The sequence below is a fragment of the Homalodisca vitripennis genome, chromosome 1, assembly GCF_021130785.1.
Source record: "Homalodisca vitripennis isolate AUS2020 chromosome 1, UT_GWSS_2.1, whole genome shotgun sequence".
Taxonomy (NCBI): domain Eukaryota; kingdom Metazoa; phylum Arthropoda; class Insecta; order Hemiptera; family Cicadellidae; genus Homalodisca; species Homalodisca vitripennis.
Window position 1 is genome coordinate 104,081,645 of NC_060207.1, and position 17,503 is coordinate 104,099,147.

Here is a 17,503-nt window from a genome sequence, read left to right on the forward strand (position 1 = left end):
AAACACTAACATTCTAAATTTAATGCAAGGAGGGCAGCTTTAATACGCCTGCATGGGCTGTTCCATAGTAGAGATCCTAACATTTTAAAGAATTAAATTGAGGATATCAAATAGAAAAATTACACGAGAGAGACATTTATTATATCTTGTTTTTTTTTTTTTTTTTGTGTATTACATAAAAATGTTTTTTACTATGAACCAAAAGTTTTTTCAAAATCAGAAAATGCTTAAAAATTACCCAAATCTTATTTAATTTTTTTATGTTACAATAATCAATTTTGTCATATAAAAAACATTTGTAACAATGAGTGCATTACTTTTGAAGCAGTGATAAAAATATTTGTCCACAACATTTGGGCTTGTAGCTCTGAGTAGATGATTTTCCAGACACATGTTGATAAGAGAAAAAAAAACCTTATTTTAAGCATTATAATAACCACTGCATTAATTTTTTAATGCTTTATTGTAAAAACTCATCTGAATTTTATTGAAAAAATTTTATTGTTATCTATTCCTCAGCTAAATTTGGAGATTCGTCTAGACTAATTAATCATCTTCCACTGTGGTATCTGCTATATATGTAAGGCTGTCATGATGAGAAAAAACACAATAAACAAATCAAAATACAAATTATTTGATATTATTTTATCCTTTTGGAATTCATTTGACACTATATGTCAATTATTTGTTAGCTAAACATTAATTCTTTTCAACGCTCTCCTCCAGCCAGTAACATCAATAAAACTATGTGTAACTTTGCAAAACTGTTGTTAGCTTACTGAACATAAATACAAGTACTATAAATTTAACAAGTTAATTTTACCACAAACCAGGTATTGCTATATCACAGAACACTTACGCTGCAGCGCACGTGTTAAAGTACTGAGATAAAACAAAGTATATAGCAAATAAATTAGCAATAAAACGTGTTAGCAAAAAGTCTTACCAAAGAAATTGTCGTTAACTGGAGAGAGGCAGTGGCATAGGCAGAAACAAAGAAAAAACACAAGTTAATTAAGTGTTATAAAAAAGCAGCAACAGGTTTATTAAAACTTATATCAGCTATTTCATGCATAATATAAACTTTTATCAATGCAACTTTTATTTGGTCAAACTAAATAAATATTTCTTATTTCAGTCCCATGCTCATACATACACATACCAATAACCATTGTCTAACAGTGATATTAAACTATTAATGTTAAATTTATTACAAATCACATAAACACATTACTTCAATGATTTCACACCACATAATATATATAAATTATTTTTGTGATTAATAACAAAATGTAAACTACATTATTTTCTACTTCAACAGGTAAACAGATTCTTATATATATTTTTAGTTAAAAGTATTTGAGAATGAAAACATTGAATTTTTTAGATGTGCAATCTAATTTCTTTTTTTGTATGAATATTGTGAATAATACAAGGAAGGTCAACAATCGTTCACAACATATTCAAGTCTTACATTTTGATGCATTTATCTACTTAATCCTATCTGTAGTTTGATGTGTCAAGTTAGGGTCTACAAAAGAGGAAGTAATCTGACTGTAGATGTTAGAAGGTTAAGTTTGTTTTTGTTCTTACACTTAAAAATGGTAAATTTCGATGAAAATCTATTCAATCAATAAAATTCTTTATCATAAAATAAACTTAAATTTCTAGTTATATAATTATATTGTCCATTCCATTCCTAATTTGAAGAACACACAATATCACAAAAGACAATGGACCATCCCAAAAGCAATATTATACCATTTTTTATCACAAACAATAAACTTCCATACAAAAAAGATGTTATGTGATTCTCAACTTTTTGTGATTAAAATCTCTCTGTACTGACTTCTTACTTAATACACTAAATATCATTGTTAAACATAGAATGTCTTCTGAGATTGCCCAATAAAACAGGTTACAAGTGAGCTGCTTTATTCAGTGGGTTCGCCCACTGAAATCTAAACAATGCACTGCTCCGAATGACCTTCAGTCGGAATTAGTCTAGAAAATTTGGCTGATAAAAATATTTTAATAATCCCAATATCTTGAACAAACAAACATTTGGATTAATGCAGTCTGCCTGTATCTTATTTAAACTGAAAGATGTTTTTCAGAGAGCACGATCCCTATAAAAATGTAAAAAAATGTTTTTAACATGTCAGAAACTGTGGGTTAAGACTTTTTAGTAAATATCTTCCTTTGGTACAAGCTGTGAGTCTGTGGAGTGCCTATTGCCATCTTTCAATAATGTGTATATATAAGTTTATGACTTAATAATTTATTTAATGCCTTTGCATGTTATATTACCTCAATTTTTCCCCAAAATGTTATAGAAATAATTTAACATATCTTGTCATTAGCTATATGACTATATCACACTCTTTTCAAATAAAAAGAAGCCTCGTTGATAAGCATGGTTCTAGTGGTACAGAAGTTATTTCTCAGATAACAGATTTAGACAGACAGACAAGAGTTACTGTAGCTCCTACGATTGGTCACCACTAGGCAATTTTGTCTCACATCCCAGCTTGCCTGCTGACTATTGGTGGTCATTTTAGGTTACCTACCATTTGTAAGTCATTGTACTTTTTGTTAAATGCTAGAGAAGGTTTTCGCCCCAAAAGCCACCTTAAATATTTAGGTACACATAGAACTCCTCTTTTAAATATGTCTAGAATCTAAGTATTTTTGAAGTTAACCCGATTTTTAGCCTGAAGGTCACAATAGTATGATTATTTTATTAGACTGTTAGTAATCAAACATCCTTACAATAAAAAAACTGTCAGAAAATAAAGCAGTGATACATTTTACAATTAAATCTCAACACATTGAATTTCAAAGTAAATGTTTATAATTGTGTTTTGTTATGGATCACTAAAATGTTTAAAGTCTTCTGTAATTTAAAACAAAATGATTTTCCAATCATCGCAGCTTGTACATACAAAATCCCAAAGTTACATTGTCCTTACTTCAGTTATATACCTGACTAAGCTTCGTAATATAGTGAGCAGTTTAGTTTAAGATTCAAGAGACACAAAAATATGATGGAGCAATAGACCTACTTAAGAAACATACATATCGGCTACACCAACACCCTGAATGAAGCAAAAGTGGAGAAAGAAGTAATCCCCATACACTACAGTGGACATGCATTATCTCACAAATTTTGTAGATAGATTCTAGATATCAACTGATGCAAATAAAGGGAAATAACAGACTCGTTAAATTAAATAAGCTAATCTTGTAAAAAGGTAACCTAGCCAAATCTACTAATAAATGCAATGAAAGAGAAATGTGAAAAACAACTTCTATGCCAAGCTTGCATAAGAACTTCTACCAACAAGATTGTTACTGGATGGACAAGAATTACTTAACCTAAATTTAATGTACAACTTTAACTTGCCTGACCTTATTGTTAAGGACAAGTTTATCTCTCTTCTAGAAAATTAACTAATTAAATACTGAGATTAATTACTTCTAATATATAATTAGTGGTATGATACAAGCAGGTGAAGAATTTCATTTAGAAAGGTGAGTGTTTAAAAAGTTTTATAATAAAATGATTTTAATTTTGATATGCAAATGTTACTATCTATATTATATTGTATCTTAATCTTGCATATTACCTTCCACACAGTCTTTTCAACACTGAACTACAAATAAACATTTTTTATTTAAAATTATTTAGGTATTTTTATTCCATATAATATTATAATTGTTTAAAAAAGTGTCTTTAAATATGAAATATTTCTATTTTTAGAAAATTTGGCTGTATTGGGAAGTCAAGCCAATTTTAGAGTGCCTCACAATGACAATGAAGAGGGAAATGAGATTCTGATTTTCTTCTGATTTTTCTCCTTAAAAAATAAATGTTCTCTATTATTCAAAACATTCTTTCCATTATTTAAGATATATATTTCTTTATTTAGTCTATGTATATAGTATTTAATTCAAAATTGACATATTATCAGGGGCTTTTTATAAAGGAAAACTGAACAAAAGAAGAAGCTACTACTAACTAACTACAGCCACGCTAAGCTATGAATGCATTACAGTCATAATTATTACAAACTGAGGAGTCAACCACACTTCTCATCCACTAAGTTTTAAAGATTTTTATTATTTTCTTATTAAAAGAACTACTGATTTTAATTTTTGGACATCTGATATGTCTACAACAAAGTATCAATAATAAAGTGATTAAGTCATACAAGCCAAAAGAACAAACATAGTAAGTCAATATCAATGATTATGTATATTACCATGTAATAGATAAATGGTCAATTGGTTATCAATTTACTGATATGCCTTGAATAAAACAATACAAATCTAAATTTCAATTTTTGTGTTAAATTTAAGATTTGCTGGTTCATATCCATTCTCTTTGTTATACATTATCAGTTGATAACCACAGCCATCATAATTGAATTATAACAACATGTAGCTTATTCCCACAAAGGCTACTTTCATTAATTTTAGATTTCTTATAAAAATGTACACTTATTAAAGAATTAAATCTGGAAAATCTCATTCACAATCATATTACTTTATTTTTAATCTCATCTTAACGTTTTGTAAAAATGACAATGATTGTTGTTGATAGAATTTTTATGAAAATGATATTACGTATGATGGCATGATATGATTTTTATCATATAAAAACATCATACCCATGGTTTTATTCTCAGGCTCATCTTCGCTATCTGCAGGGACATGCAACAAACAAATGTATTGCAAAAATATGAATTGTATCTAGAAAATTCTAAAGGAAAACAAAATTTAACAAAAGAAAAATATACTTCTAAAGTATTCAAAACCATTGAAATCATTTTGTTAATAAATCACAATTAAATCTTAAATTTCTCTGTACTTTCTGTATAACTTTTTTCATTAGTGTAACACAGTACCAGTTAGATGTTTTATTAATTTAAATTTGAAAATTTGTATTATTTACTGATAATTTGTGTTCTCTAGGTGTTCAGCAGAAGCAAGATAAAAGGCAGGTTGATACTTGTATATACAGGAGCTGTGCAGAGTAGACAGGAAGTGCAGAGTATCGTGCAAACACTACTACATTTATATACAAAATCAAATACCAACCCGATGAAGCATATTCACCAGGATGCACCCAACTCCCTGCATAACAAACAATGTGTACTTTAAACATGAATAGTATAATGTTGTAAAATATCACAGATATATTTTAAAATACCATTACAAATAATTCACAGTTGTTTTTCAATATTTAACATTTTTAAACATTACAAAACCATTTTCATTGTGTTTTTATATATTTGTATTCTTGAAACAATATTACAGAAGTACAGAGCTATACAAAATAATTCATATGTAATATAAAATATTGGAAAGTTAGCAGAGAACACTTTATTTGTACCATAACATTTAAATATAGAATCTGAGAGTGGCTTTTAAAAAGCAAGAACAGTTTACACAATAGCCCTATCTCTAGAGAACCAAGCCTATCAAGTTGTGTCAGTTGTTTAATGAAAATACTAACAACTGCAAGTCTGCAATAAGATTTTACACAGAAATGTTTATTCCTCTGGTTCATTGGAAAATTGTAGAAATATAAACTACATAGAAAATGTTAAGAACCCCAAAAATGTGGCCCAATGGTGCAAACTACCTCAAAAATGCTCATCTCTAGCGGGCCAGTACATTCCCAGTTTAACTAATTTTTTATATTAAAGTCATTACCACCTAAGAAGCCTGAGGATGCCCAGGTTGTGGTGTGCTAAGATCAGATGGGGAAGTGCTCAGCACCTCCCTCAAGGGAGGTAGGCTGAAGGAATGTGCTCCCTTCAATGTCAAAAGTTAAGGCTTTAACACCTGACAGCTGGCTTACGGAACATTTACCACCCAGGTTCCAAGAAGGTAATAAGGTGGTCCAAAAAACAAAATGGTTTAAGAATGGTATAAATTGGTTAAGTGATGATTTTATTTAAACTAAACTAAGGTTAAAACACTATCCACGTTCAAAATATGAGAATTTATTCTTTTTCATTTTTAATCAGATTCATGATTCGAAAATTCTGCATTTGGCCATCACTACTCTCCAATTTCATCAATTGCCTTTTTCTTTCACTTACTATCTCTAAAAGCTGACCAAAACACTTATGGTTTCAATGAAAAAGTTAACAGTCCCTTACATTTCTTTAAACAAAGCATAAAAGAAAACCACCATTCTTGTGATTGGTTACTAAAACATTTTAACACGGATTAACTGAAAAATAATGGCTGTTAAAAATACAACAGTAGACTACAACACAACCCTCAATAGCATGACTTTCAAACCGAGTGTCAGTAATATATTATGTTACATATTAGAACCTGTATAGTAAGAGTTCACCCTTTTCAATATATATTTCTCATTGTCGGTGATAAATGTTTTAAGGGAAACGACATTTTGGGCACAGGTCTAGACATGGAATCCTCCTCCTCTGACACTGAACATGAGTAATGTCTGAATTCAACGTGTATTATATAGTCTGTAGCATAAATAAATTGTGGTTGCATGTGTTCTGTCAAATCTGTGCAGTTTTTAAATGATTTTAAGAGAAAATAGGTTGTATGAGTAAGTACTGGAAAATGAATTAATAAGCTTGATAGTGCCTTGGATGACATCCATGTAAAGAACTCAAAACAAACAAAAATTAACAAATATTCCACTAAAATGCCTTGTATGTCCTTAAGCTGTGAAATTTAGATTACAGTAGTTTTTACAAAATACATTACAGCAGTTGCAGCAAAGACTTGCAATAATTTGATATTCTTTACTCAAGTGATTTTCATGAATAGTTACAGTATTAATTTGTAACTACAGTAATGTAGCACTAAACAATTGAACTATGTTTTCTGTTAAAATATGAATGTTAGTTACTAAGCTTGCTACATTACTAATGTGCTGTAACTACTCTGTTGTAGATGTACTTTTTAAAGCACAATTTGTTAAAGAACATTAATGAAAAAATGACTTGATATAAAGGAATTGTAAATAAACTAGTGAGACCTCAATAACACGACTTGATAGTACGAATTGTAACTAAAAGGGTCCTTTCATATTAAGAATTTTTTCCAAACCTCCTTGAAACTTTTGCTATCAAGGCTCTACTGTATTAATACCAGTTTCAAACAACAATCAGCTATGTTTTTGACAATTGAACAATAAACAGTATCATGTCAATTAATACACAAAGCACATTCAAATCATTGCTTGGTTTGACATTACAAGATATACAAAAGTAAATTTACAATATATTTTTTCACTTCCATTTTTTATTTGGCAAACTGTTCTTACTTACAAAAAACGACCCACAAACACCATACTTCTGCTTATCTTCTATAGTTTATAAATAATGCTGATTGAACAATTCATCAAAAATAACAGTGTGATTGAAAATATAATTTTGAAATGCATCAAGTTTTATAAAATGAGGAATAAAAAAATGTGCTTTTTAAATTCACTGAAAAAAATGCAGCAGGATTAGTCATGAGATGTCAAACGATACACATGGTGGAGTTTTACAATCTAATTCAAAGAAATGTTTCCCCAATTTGTTGAAAAAGATTCAGAATCTCCACCTATCACTGTGTGTTTGTTGTGTTGTGTGCTACAACATGATTTACATTTTTGGCTGCCATCTTGAAGCTGCCATTTTTTATCTAATACCTAAATTTTGTGTGTAAATATTGGGGTTCAAACTTGATTTCAAACTACATTTTTATGATGTACATAAAAAAAACCATTCTTATAAGTTAATTTCATCCTTTTTTTGTTCTCAGACAAGGAATTAACATACTAAAAATCCAACGATGTTGTGTATTATTACTTACTACCTAGGCTGTAAAATTGTATTTATATAGAATTTTACTCTAATCCTAACAATATGCGAATGCGCTTTTGATTGTTTTTTTTTTTGCTTTCATGCATAAACTATTCAATTGATTGTACTAAAATTTTACATGGACATTCTTATGGCCCCTAGGATGAATACAGGCATATTTTTATTTAGAAAATCCTTCCGAGCTACACCCTATGGTGAAAAAGACAAATTATAGTTTACTTTAGGAACAATGTTTCCTAAGGATTAAAGAGGGTGATAAATAATTAAAAGATAAATTTACTACAGTAGGAGGAAGATCAGTCTAACCTTGTTCAAATTTGAAGGTTATTCCTCTTCTCTTTGACATAGAAACATAGGGTAGGCCATAAGTACAATATTTTGTGCTCACTGAACATTTTTTCAACCATAGAAAGACAATCTATTTTAATGTTTCTACATGGTAAATAAAAAGTTAGAACGTCTATCTATTTTTTTTTTTAATGTTATATAAGCAGATTTCTTTGGGTAGTGGTGCTGTGTGGATAAGTTTCAATTGATGATTTTGAAAATTTGTTGTATCCCCCAAAAATGTAGGACTAAAAAATTTCAAATGTAAACCCCTCTTGAATGACTCCTCATTTTGATGAGCATACACAAACTTAAAAATGGTGAAAAACAGAGATTGCTATCTCTTTCCTGTCTAAAATAATAGATCATCAAAATTTTAATTGAGTTCAAACACTTACATTATTTGCACTAAACCGTAGTTCAATCAATCAAAACTTTATTTCTCATTTGGATATAATGCAGTACATAGATAATTGTAATTACTTTATGAATTAGCTTGTAATCATGTTCGAACTATTTAAAATAAATCATAAGTTTTAAAAGAAATCCAACTATTTGAGGGCAAAACTGAATTATGTCAATTAATGAAAAATTTAATATCAGAAAAAACGAATTAATAGAGAAATAGGTTTTGTGTTTCGCAATAGTAAAAATCCACAACGTTAGACGAGATTTTCAGAAAAAAGCTTGTGGGATTGAGCTTTTTTTCTATTTGGTCAGTACGGTTACAAAATTTTAATTTGGAATCACTTGATGTACCAAGAAATTTCAATAATGATGTTTCTAAGATATTTTTCCAGAGTGATCAGGCCTAATTAACTTCCTGTTCTTGATAATGTTGTGTTTTTCCCTATTCCTTTTTAATCCATTAATTGTAAACCAATAATTCAGACACTTTATACATTCAATAACTTCAGACTTAAGGAGTCCTGGGCTAATTTGCTGTTAATACAGCAGAAGTGTCATCTGCATATTGAATTATATTCCATGTAGTTGCATTGAAGCTTACAGTTTTGAGCAAGTCAGAGACATAAATTAAGAACCATGTGGACAGCCAATTTTGCTAAATTTCCAATCATAAAAGTGAAAGTTACCAAGTTCTTCTATTTTAACTTTATGCAAACAATTGGTGAAATATGGTTTGAAAAGATTTAAAACAAGTCCACGAATACCGTATAGTTTCATCTTTTGCAAGAGAATTTCTCTGCTCATGCAGCCAAACGCTTTTTATAAATCGCATGAAATTGCAGCCAATGGTAGTTTTTTATCAAATCTTCCATATAATAAATCTGTTTAACACATTATAGCATCAACTAATGATAAGTTTTTAGTAAGACCAATTCGTTGTTCACTTATTATATTAAATCTTTTTAGAAAAGGTAAAAGATGGTTCAATATTATTCGCTCTAAGAGATTGGAAAAAAACTGAGAGGTGTTCAAACTGGGAAAGCCAGGTTACCCATTGCAAATAAACCTGTTATCAGTGTACTTTCTAATCTTCATTGGATCCTTCTTACATTGCATTCCTAACTGATTCAGAACACAAATAACCAATAAACTGATTTCAAAGCAAACATTCACTTTATCCAAAGAAAATTTAAGTTTGTGTAAATGACTTGATTAAAACTTTGACAGCATATTATTTTGGATGAGAGAGAGATATGATCTGTGGTTTTCACCATTCTCTAAGTTTGTTTATGCTCTTCAAAATAAGGCGTCAATTGAGAGGTGTTTACATTTAAATGTTTGAGTTGCCTCCAAAATCCTGCATATTTGGAGGACACAAAAAATGTTAAAATCATCAATTGAAACTTTATTTTCACATTGTACCACTACTCACAGGATCTCTCCTTATATAAACTTAAAAATAATAGAGGGGGTCTGACTTTTTATTCACCCTGTACATCAAGAAGAAGTATACAATTTGTTAAAGAGAGCATACTCTTTCTATAAAACTGTCTCTTTTATTGAAACCTAGCCTTATCACTTCTCTTTACAAAAAACTAATTAAAACACAAATATGGTATTTAACAAAACACGCTGGGTTCACTTACCTGTAATATCTGCTCCCTCGTCCATCTCTCCCAGGGCTTCAGCGTCTTGGAAACTGAGCTCCTGGTAGAGAGTGTTCCCGCTACGCGTTTCTCTGGATGACATGGTCAGAAACAAGTAATAAAACTAAACTATTCAATTTTTAATATATCATTACAATTTAAAATTATTCTTTGAATATTAATATCATAATGTAAGACAAACAAAGAGAGATTTATCAGAGAGAGAATATCATGTAACAAAGAGAGATTTTAAAATAATTTAACAACAAAAGATTTTATAAAAGTTTAACAGATATTAAATTAAAAGATATTTTAACTGATTGCGCTTGAATTACTACAATACTAGCACAAAAAATTGAAATCTCAGGATAACAGGTTACGATATAAGATTCTACAGATGAAACTTACAGTATTGAATAAAAATAAGACAGTTTCTAGATTAAAATTTAACAATTTACTAAGATCTCATTGTTGTTTACAAATATATGTTTTAAATTGTAGTATAACAGATTTAGCGAGCTGAGTAATGGACTCTGTGTAATAAAGTGAAATACAATTTTCAATATTTTCAATCTCAATAGCTGACACCAAGAAAATAAGTGAATGAAATCAACCCAAGAAAATAAGTGAATGAAATCAACCCAAAAATAATACTAAAAATAAAACACATCGCTGAATTTAAGTGTTAAAAAAAGGTGACTGAACAAATAGTTGGTATTGTTGTTTAATCTTTCAATCAATTTCTTGCAAATTTAATACCTCTCTCTCTCCTCTCTTCACAAATATTTCACGAGAAAATTTAATGGATTTCATGTTTTAACATTAATGGTCTATATTTATTTGGACAGAATAACTGCTAGAACAAAATAATTAAATTCAATCACTTTTTCACTGGCTGGCATTTTACTTGCATTAGATACAAGAATATATCAATACCTTTTAAATATAATAAAAAATAATGAAACAGGGTTTTTACTGATGACCCACATTTTAGAAACAGATAACATCATGTATCGAGGTCTGCAATCTGATCTCTTCCTCAGGTGAATCGCCTAACACAGACTACAAACTAAGTATAAAGTAAACAAATCATACCAATGTGTTAAAAAACACAACAAACATGATTTGATTTTATAGTGTTTGATTTGAAATCACCATTAGTTTATGGTATACATCTTATGTTAGTTATCCACCTCAGGAAGAGATAAAATTACAGATCTCAAAGCCAAGTGTTACTGTTTTTGTTTCACTTAACAATGGAAAATGTCACAAAAAAGCTTGTATTACCTTTACAAATCATCTATCTTCAAAAATAAAATTCAAACAAATACATAACATTAAACTCCAAACATTTCAGTAAACCATACAACTAAAAATTGTTCCCAGTCAAAACATTCTGTATTTACCCATTTTGATTCCATAACAGGCTTTGTGCTTTGAACTTATTTGCAGAGAAGGTTTATTTAACTGTTAACACAGAATAATCCTGATCATTTTTTTAATAAATACAAAACCATTTAACATTAATACAGAAACACTAACAGACAAATTATATGACAAAAGTTAGTTATTTTTTTAGTTGGCCAGAAGAATTAAACAGAGTATAAACATATTTTTTGTAAGAACATCCTTATGAAGGAAACAGGATTTTTCCAGACATATGCCATCGTTCCGTGATACAAAAAATCAGTAACACTACGTTTCGAGATCTGCAATCTGATCTCTTTTTCAGTTAAATAACCTAACACATAATTACAAACTAGTAACATCCTTATATCTGTAAGAAAAATACTTCTAATGTATTATATAATGTCATTTTGTTTGATACCTCTTCGTGTGACTTCTGCCAACTGGAGTGGTAACAATGGGAGGGGGAGGAGGCGCAGTTTCCTCTGAGAGATCTTGGACAGGACTAGCATCTTTGGACACAGGACTTAATGTTTCAGACCAGCCCTTTTCTGAAATATCTCGTACTGAGGGCTCTTCTTCCATCTCCTGCAATTCCAGTACAAGATGACATATGAGAAATTGTCAATCTAACAATTATGTCCAAACTTGACTCTTTTTTGAGTCATTGCTATTCTACCACATGTGGTTTTGAACATAAAAGATTTTATCATGCTGAAACTGAATTCTCACCACATGATATGAATGACATTTTTTCAATGCTGTATATAATTAATCATCAAAAAGGTAACATTCAAGTTTGATAAATTATAAGTAGTTGTAATTTAACCAAGAATTGATGACACAAAGTTTTAATTCAACAATAAGAGAACTGATCAAAGCTTTCAAACTAAAACACTTAAAAAACATATATCAGCACTGTTTCCATTATTATATTTTTATTTTTTGTTCATTTTGGAATTTTATTTTTAACAGTGTATTATTTATGTAAACAAGGAACTGATGAGCTGGCCTATATTAAGATATGTGCTGCATGCTATGTGGTACGTGTGACACATATCAACAGATATTTTTCTAGAGGGAATCCACCGCCACTGTGCACCACTCAACCTCGCCAACCGCTCTACTAATCTCGGTTTAAAAAGTATGAATACCCGAGTTTGAACAATAACAACGAACTAACAAGTAAAGTTAAATAACAAGAGTTACATTAAAATTTAGCTTGTTTATTTCAACATTTATACATAAAGAAAGTAATTTACAAACAATAATTTCTACTTTTTATTTTGATAACGAAAATATATACCGGGAATTTGGTGTTTTTCAATCAAACTCCAAATTTGAAAATTCGTAATTCAGAAACTGAGTTGGACCACACAATTAAGACCAAATTTTCATAGTAGAAGATAATTACAAGTATAATGTTTTTAAGTATATAATTTAAAATGATTAAACACTTTTATACAATTACCATCTTAACCATGTTGTTCAAGAAATTTGGCAGTGGTCATATTATGGTGCCCTTACAATCATTATCTTCGGCATGTAATTCTGTACATCATTATTCAGATATTTAATATTTAACATAGGTTTCATTGAGCAGATTTTTTAAAATCACCCCAATTATTTATAGTTTTTTATTATTTTTGCTGTTTTAATTTATTTTTTCATACATCAAAACTGACCGGTTTACTTTAGAAATGTTAAAAAATTTCAATTTCAAAGTTTAAAATTATGATACAAATATGTATAAAATTGATAGCATTCTTTGGAGTTTTGTTACAATCTCAGATACAATTACAGCTAATAAACTAAAATTACAGAATCTCTGTTAGAGATGTAGCCTCTAAAAGTGTTTTATAATAATAACATAATATTAATAAACTTTTGACACTTTTAAACTTTTATTTTGCGTACGATGTACATTTCGGAATCATTGATTCCGAAATGTACATCGTACGCAAAATAAAAGTTTAAAAGTGTCAAAAGTTTATTAATATTATGTTATTACAGAATCTCATTTGGTTGAGAAGAAAAATGTTTTTATAACAGTAAACACACATCACAGGACACTCAACAGTAAATAGTTGATAATATTAACATTGAAATACATGAAATAAAACAATCGTACTTTCTGTATGATAGAAATATTGTCACTATATGGAGACACCACCTCAAAATCTACCACGTCCATGCAAAAAACTAATCATATACTAATATTATTTATTTATTAATACCAGAACGATGTATAGAATACGTAACGACTTGTATATTCGTGTTAATATCTAACATCGACTGATCCTTAGCCATTAATAATACCCTAGTGTCCAGAAAAACTACAGACACTACAATTTAACATGATCTAACCATTAGGTACTGATATTATATTGGCTGACTGATAAGCTCGGCTTCCAACTTTCATGCTGGCTGCAATTCAAAAATCAAACTTTTTCCGTCACAAAGCATTCAGTTTTAGTAACATTGGACTCATAACTAGAGGAACAGTCCAACTTTGCTGCTGGATGTGTTCTTACACTTTACCTCATATCTAAGAGACCAATTAACCCATAATCATAACAAGCCACATTTTTTCAAGAAATTTATTGAAAGATTAATCAACAATACCAACTATTTGTTCAATTACCTTTTTTAACACTTAAATTCAGCACCACATGCTAAAGTGATAAGTGATTGAGTGTTGTTGGACCAAAATCGTAAAAAACTAACTATCTGCATACCCAACAAATCAAGTCAGGATGGCTGTATGGTCTAAGGCGCTACTCTCGGACATTGGAGTTAGCCTTGGAGTCGCAAGTTTGATTCCCGCACCTGGTATTAGGGATTTTTGCTGTCTAGACTGCACTTATGAGAGCCACTGGTATGTGATAAAACTGACAGGAGTCATAGTCATAGTCATATCATCTTTATTATAATTTCTTTGAGAAATACAATGGTGTCATAGATGCAAATATTAACAATTTTATAGGTATCTTAAGATTAGGTTTTCCAGTTGAGAAACTCTTCAATGGTATAGAATGTCCTCTCCAGTAGCCATTGTCGAGCTTCTTTCTTGAAGTGCCGCTCCTCTGTTATTGCCTTAAGGTGATTTGGCAGCAGGTTGTACAGCTTTGGTCCCGTATAGCTGGGTTTCTCTTCAGATAGTGCAAGGTGATGAATGGGCAGTGCAAAGTTGTTAGCGTTTCTTGTATTGTAGGGGTGTGTTTCTCCTAATCTTGTGAGATTGCGGGACATGGCAAAGCAGATAACTTCGAACGACACCACAGTAAGTATTTTTAGTTCAGGAAAAGCAGCTCTACAGGAGTCAAGTGGGTTTAGGTCGGCCAGTATTCGGATGACTTTCTTTTGTGCCACTAGAACACGTTGCAGGTTGTAATGGGAGGAGTTACCCCAGATTATTATCCCATATCTCAGGTGGGACTCGAAAAGAGAGTAGTAAGCCGTTTTGGCTGTGTCCATGTTACTAATATTTTTTATCCGCCTAATGACATAAGTGTTACTGCTGAGCTTTTTGATTAGTTGGTCAATGTGTGGTGTCCAAGTCAGTTTATTGTCAATGATAACTCCCAGGTACTTGGCTTCATAGCTGGCTTCTATTTCTGGCAGACCTGCAGCTTCTGTATTTCTTCTTCCAAAAGTAAGTTGTTGGGTTTTTTGTTCGTTTAGCACAAGGTCATTTTGTTGCCAGTACTGTTTTGCCAGGCTTAAAGACACATATGATGTTATTTCAAGGTCTTGTACTTCTTTTTTTGCCACTAGCATGGCAGCGTCATCCGCGTATAAAATTACCTGACAGTATTCTTCCAGGCACCTGGGGAGGTCATTGCTGAACAGTATAAAAAGTACAGGACCAAGAACCGAACCCTGTGGAACACTCCTATTTAGAGGTAATGGTGTTGAAGTTGTTTTGTAGATGGTGTTGTTCTTTTTGTATGTTATTTCTACCATTTGTGATCGTCCCTCTAAATAGCTTGCCAGCCATTTTCCTGCCATCCCTTTAACACCCATGGCTCTTACTTTTTGTATAAGAAGGTTGTGACCCAGGCAATCAAAAGCCTTGCTGAAGTCTAAGAGCAGGCTAGTGACCTCTTTTCCTTCTTCTCTCTGGTCAATAATGAATTCGGCAAGTTGGATTAGGGCAGTGGTTGTGGATCTTCCCTTGAGGAAACCGTGCTGCTGGCTGGTAATAATGTTGTGGTCAGTCAGGTGTTTCATCAGTTGGTTTAGCATGACTTTCTCGATCACCTTTGATATTGTTGAGAGCAAGGATATTGGTCTGTAATTGCTAATTTGGTCCGATGGTTCTTTCTTAAGCTTTGGGTACACTTTTGCCAGTTTAAGGGTTTGTGGAAAGATACCTTGGGAAAAGGATTTATTTATTATGTATGTGAGAGGGGATGTCAGTTCTTCCTTACAGTGTTTGAGGATGATGGAGGATATTTCGTCAGTTCCGGCGGATGTTTTGGATTTCAGGCAGGAAATGATATTTTCCACTTCCTGGTAGTTTGTGGGCTGTAGGATAAGTTCGGGGGGTTCGTCTCCCGTTTGGTTCAAGGGGCCGTTGTGTGCATGAGCTTGATCAGCATCTCCTAGAGTCTTATCTGCTACTGTTGTGAAGTAGTGATTGAGTTTGTGAGCCACTTGATGGGGTTTTTTAATTAGTGTCCCGTCCATTAGTAGTTTTATGGGTTCAGCTATTTTGTTGTTCTGCTGTCTTTCACGGTTAACTACTTTCCATAGTGCTTTTTGTTTGTTTTCAGCATTTTGAATAAAATTAGTGGTGTCTTGATGTTTAAGTTGTTTTAGTTTTAAGTCATAGTCTTTTTTCTTTGCTGCTGTTAGTGCTTTGTCCTCTTCTCCTCCTCGGAGTATCTGATTACTGAGTGCCTGCAGGTACTCTTTCTTAAGGTGGCAGACATCATCATTCTGTATTAGAGCTGATTTGAGTTTTCCCTTTGGTCTGGATTTTTTCAGGGGGCAGGCTGTATTGAGCGCTGTAGTAGTTTTCCCAATAAACAAGTTGTAGGCTTGGTCTGCATCTGGAGAGTTGTATATATTGTCCCATGACTCCACAGCCAATAGGTGCTTCAGATAATTTAAGTTTTCTTGAGAAAGTCTTCTATGAGTAGAGCTTGGACAGTTTGATTTCTTGGTTTGCAAGTTGATGGTGCAGAGTTGGGCACAATGATCTGAGAGACCAGTGGTAATCACTTCAACATTTATATCCTCCCTGTTCACATTGGAGCACACAAAATCAATGGAAGATGATGAAGTGTGGGTGACTCTCGTAGGTGGAAGGTTGAGTCGTATTAAGTTGTGCCGTGCTAGCATGTTATCAAGTTTTTTCTTGTTCTTTGTTTCTGCAAGTCCGTCCACATTAACATCTCCCATTATGATGGTTTGGGCCCTCCAGGTTGGGACCAGATCAAGAGTGTCGGATAAGATGTCCAGGGAAGTTTCTAAATTTCCTTCAGGTGGCCTGTACACCCCGAGCAGGTTTATGTTTTTTGTGTTTATTTTTAAGCTTATCATGTAGAGTTCGCATGTAAGCTCAATAGGTTTGTTTGAGGTGTTGACAATGTGTATAGTGTTTCCAAGAGCCTCGTTTGAGTAAAAGGCAACTCCTCCTTTTCTAGAGTTTTTCCTGCAGAACCCACCAACCAGATTATACCCAGGGAGTCTTGTATTGCGGAGTTGATCATCTTTGAGACCATGTTCGGTGATGAGCACAATATCAGGATTGGGGTCTTGGAGAAGGTGTTCAAGTCTATTTGCCTTTGATGCCAGAGAGTCAATATTCTGGTGTAGTATCTTTAAATCCTTTTCTGA

The 17,503-nt window shown here is 31.6% G+C and overlaps 1 protein-coding gene across 25 annotated transcripts in view; it reads right to left on the reverse strand.

The window, feature by feature from the left end:
* The window catches only part of LOC124368346 (C-Jun-amino-terminal kinase-interacting protein 4), a 152,075-nt gene that overhangs the window by 104,362 nt on the left and 30,210 nt on the right, over nt 1-17,503 (reverse strand). For 8 of the 25 annotated variants that reach the window (XM_046825706.1, XM_046825628.1, XM_046825711.1 and 5 more), the window contains exons 5-9: nt 12,078-12,244; nt 10,250-10,341; nt 5,104-5,139; nt 4,674-4,706; nt 947-964 (exon numbers count right to left, since the gene is read on the reverse strand). In XM_046825706.1, coding sequence (XP_046681662.1) covers nt 947-964; nt 4,674-4,706; nt 5,104-5,139; nt 10,250-10,341; nt 12,078-12,244 — 346 coding nt within the window. The remainder of the gene's footprint in view (nt 1-946; nt 965-4,673; nt 4,707-5,103; nt 5,140-10,249; nt 10,342-12,077; nt 12,245-17,503) is intronic. The other 17 variants (XM_046825710.1, XM_046825660.1, XM_046825742.1 and 14 more) reach the window with 7 other exon arrangements.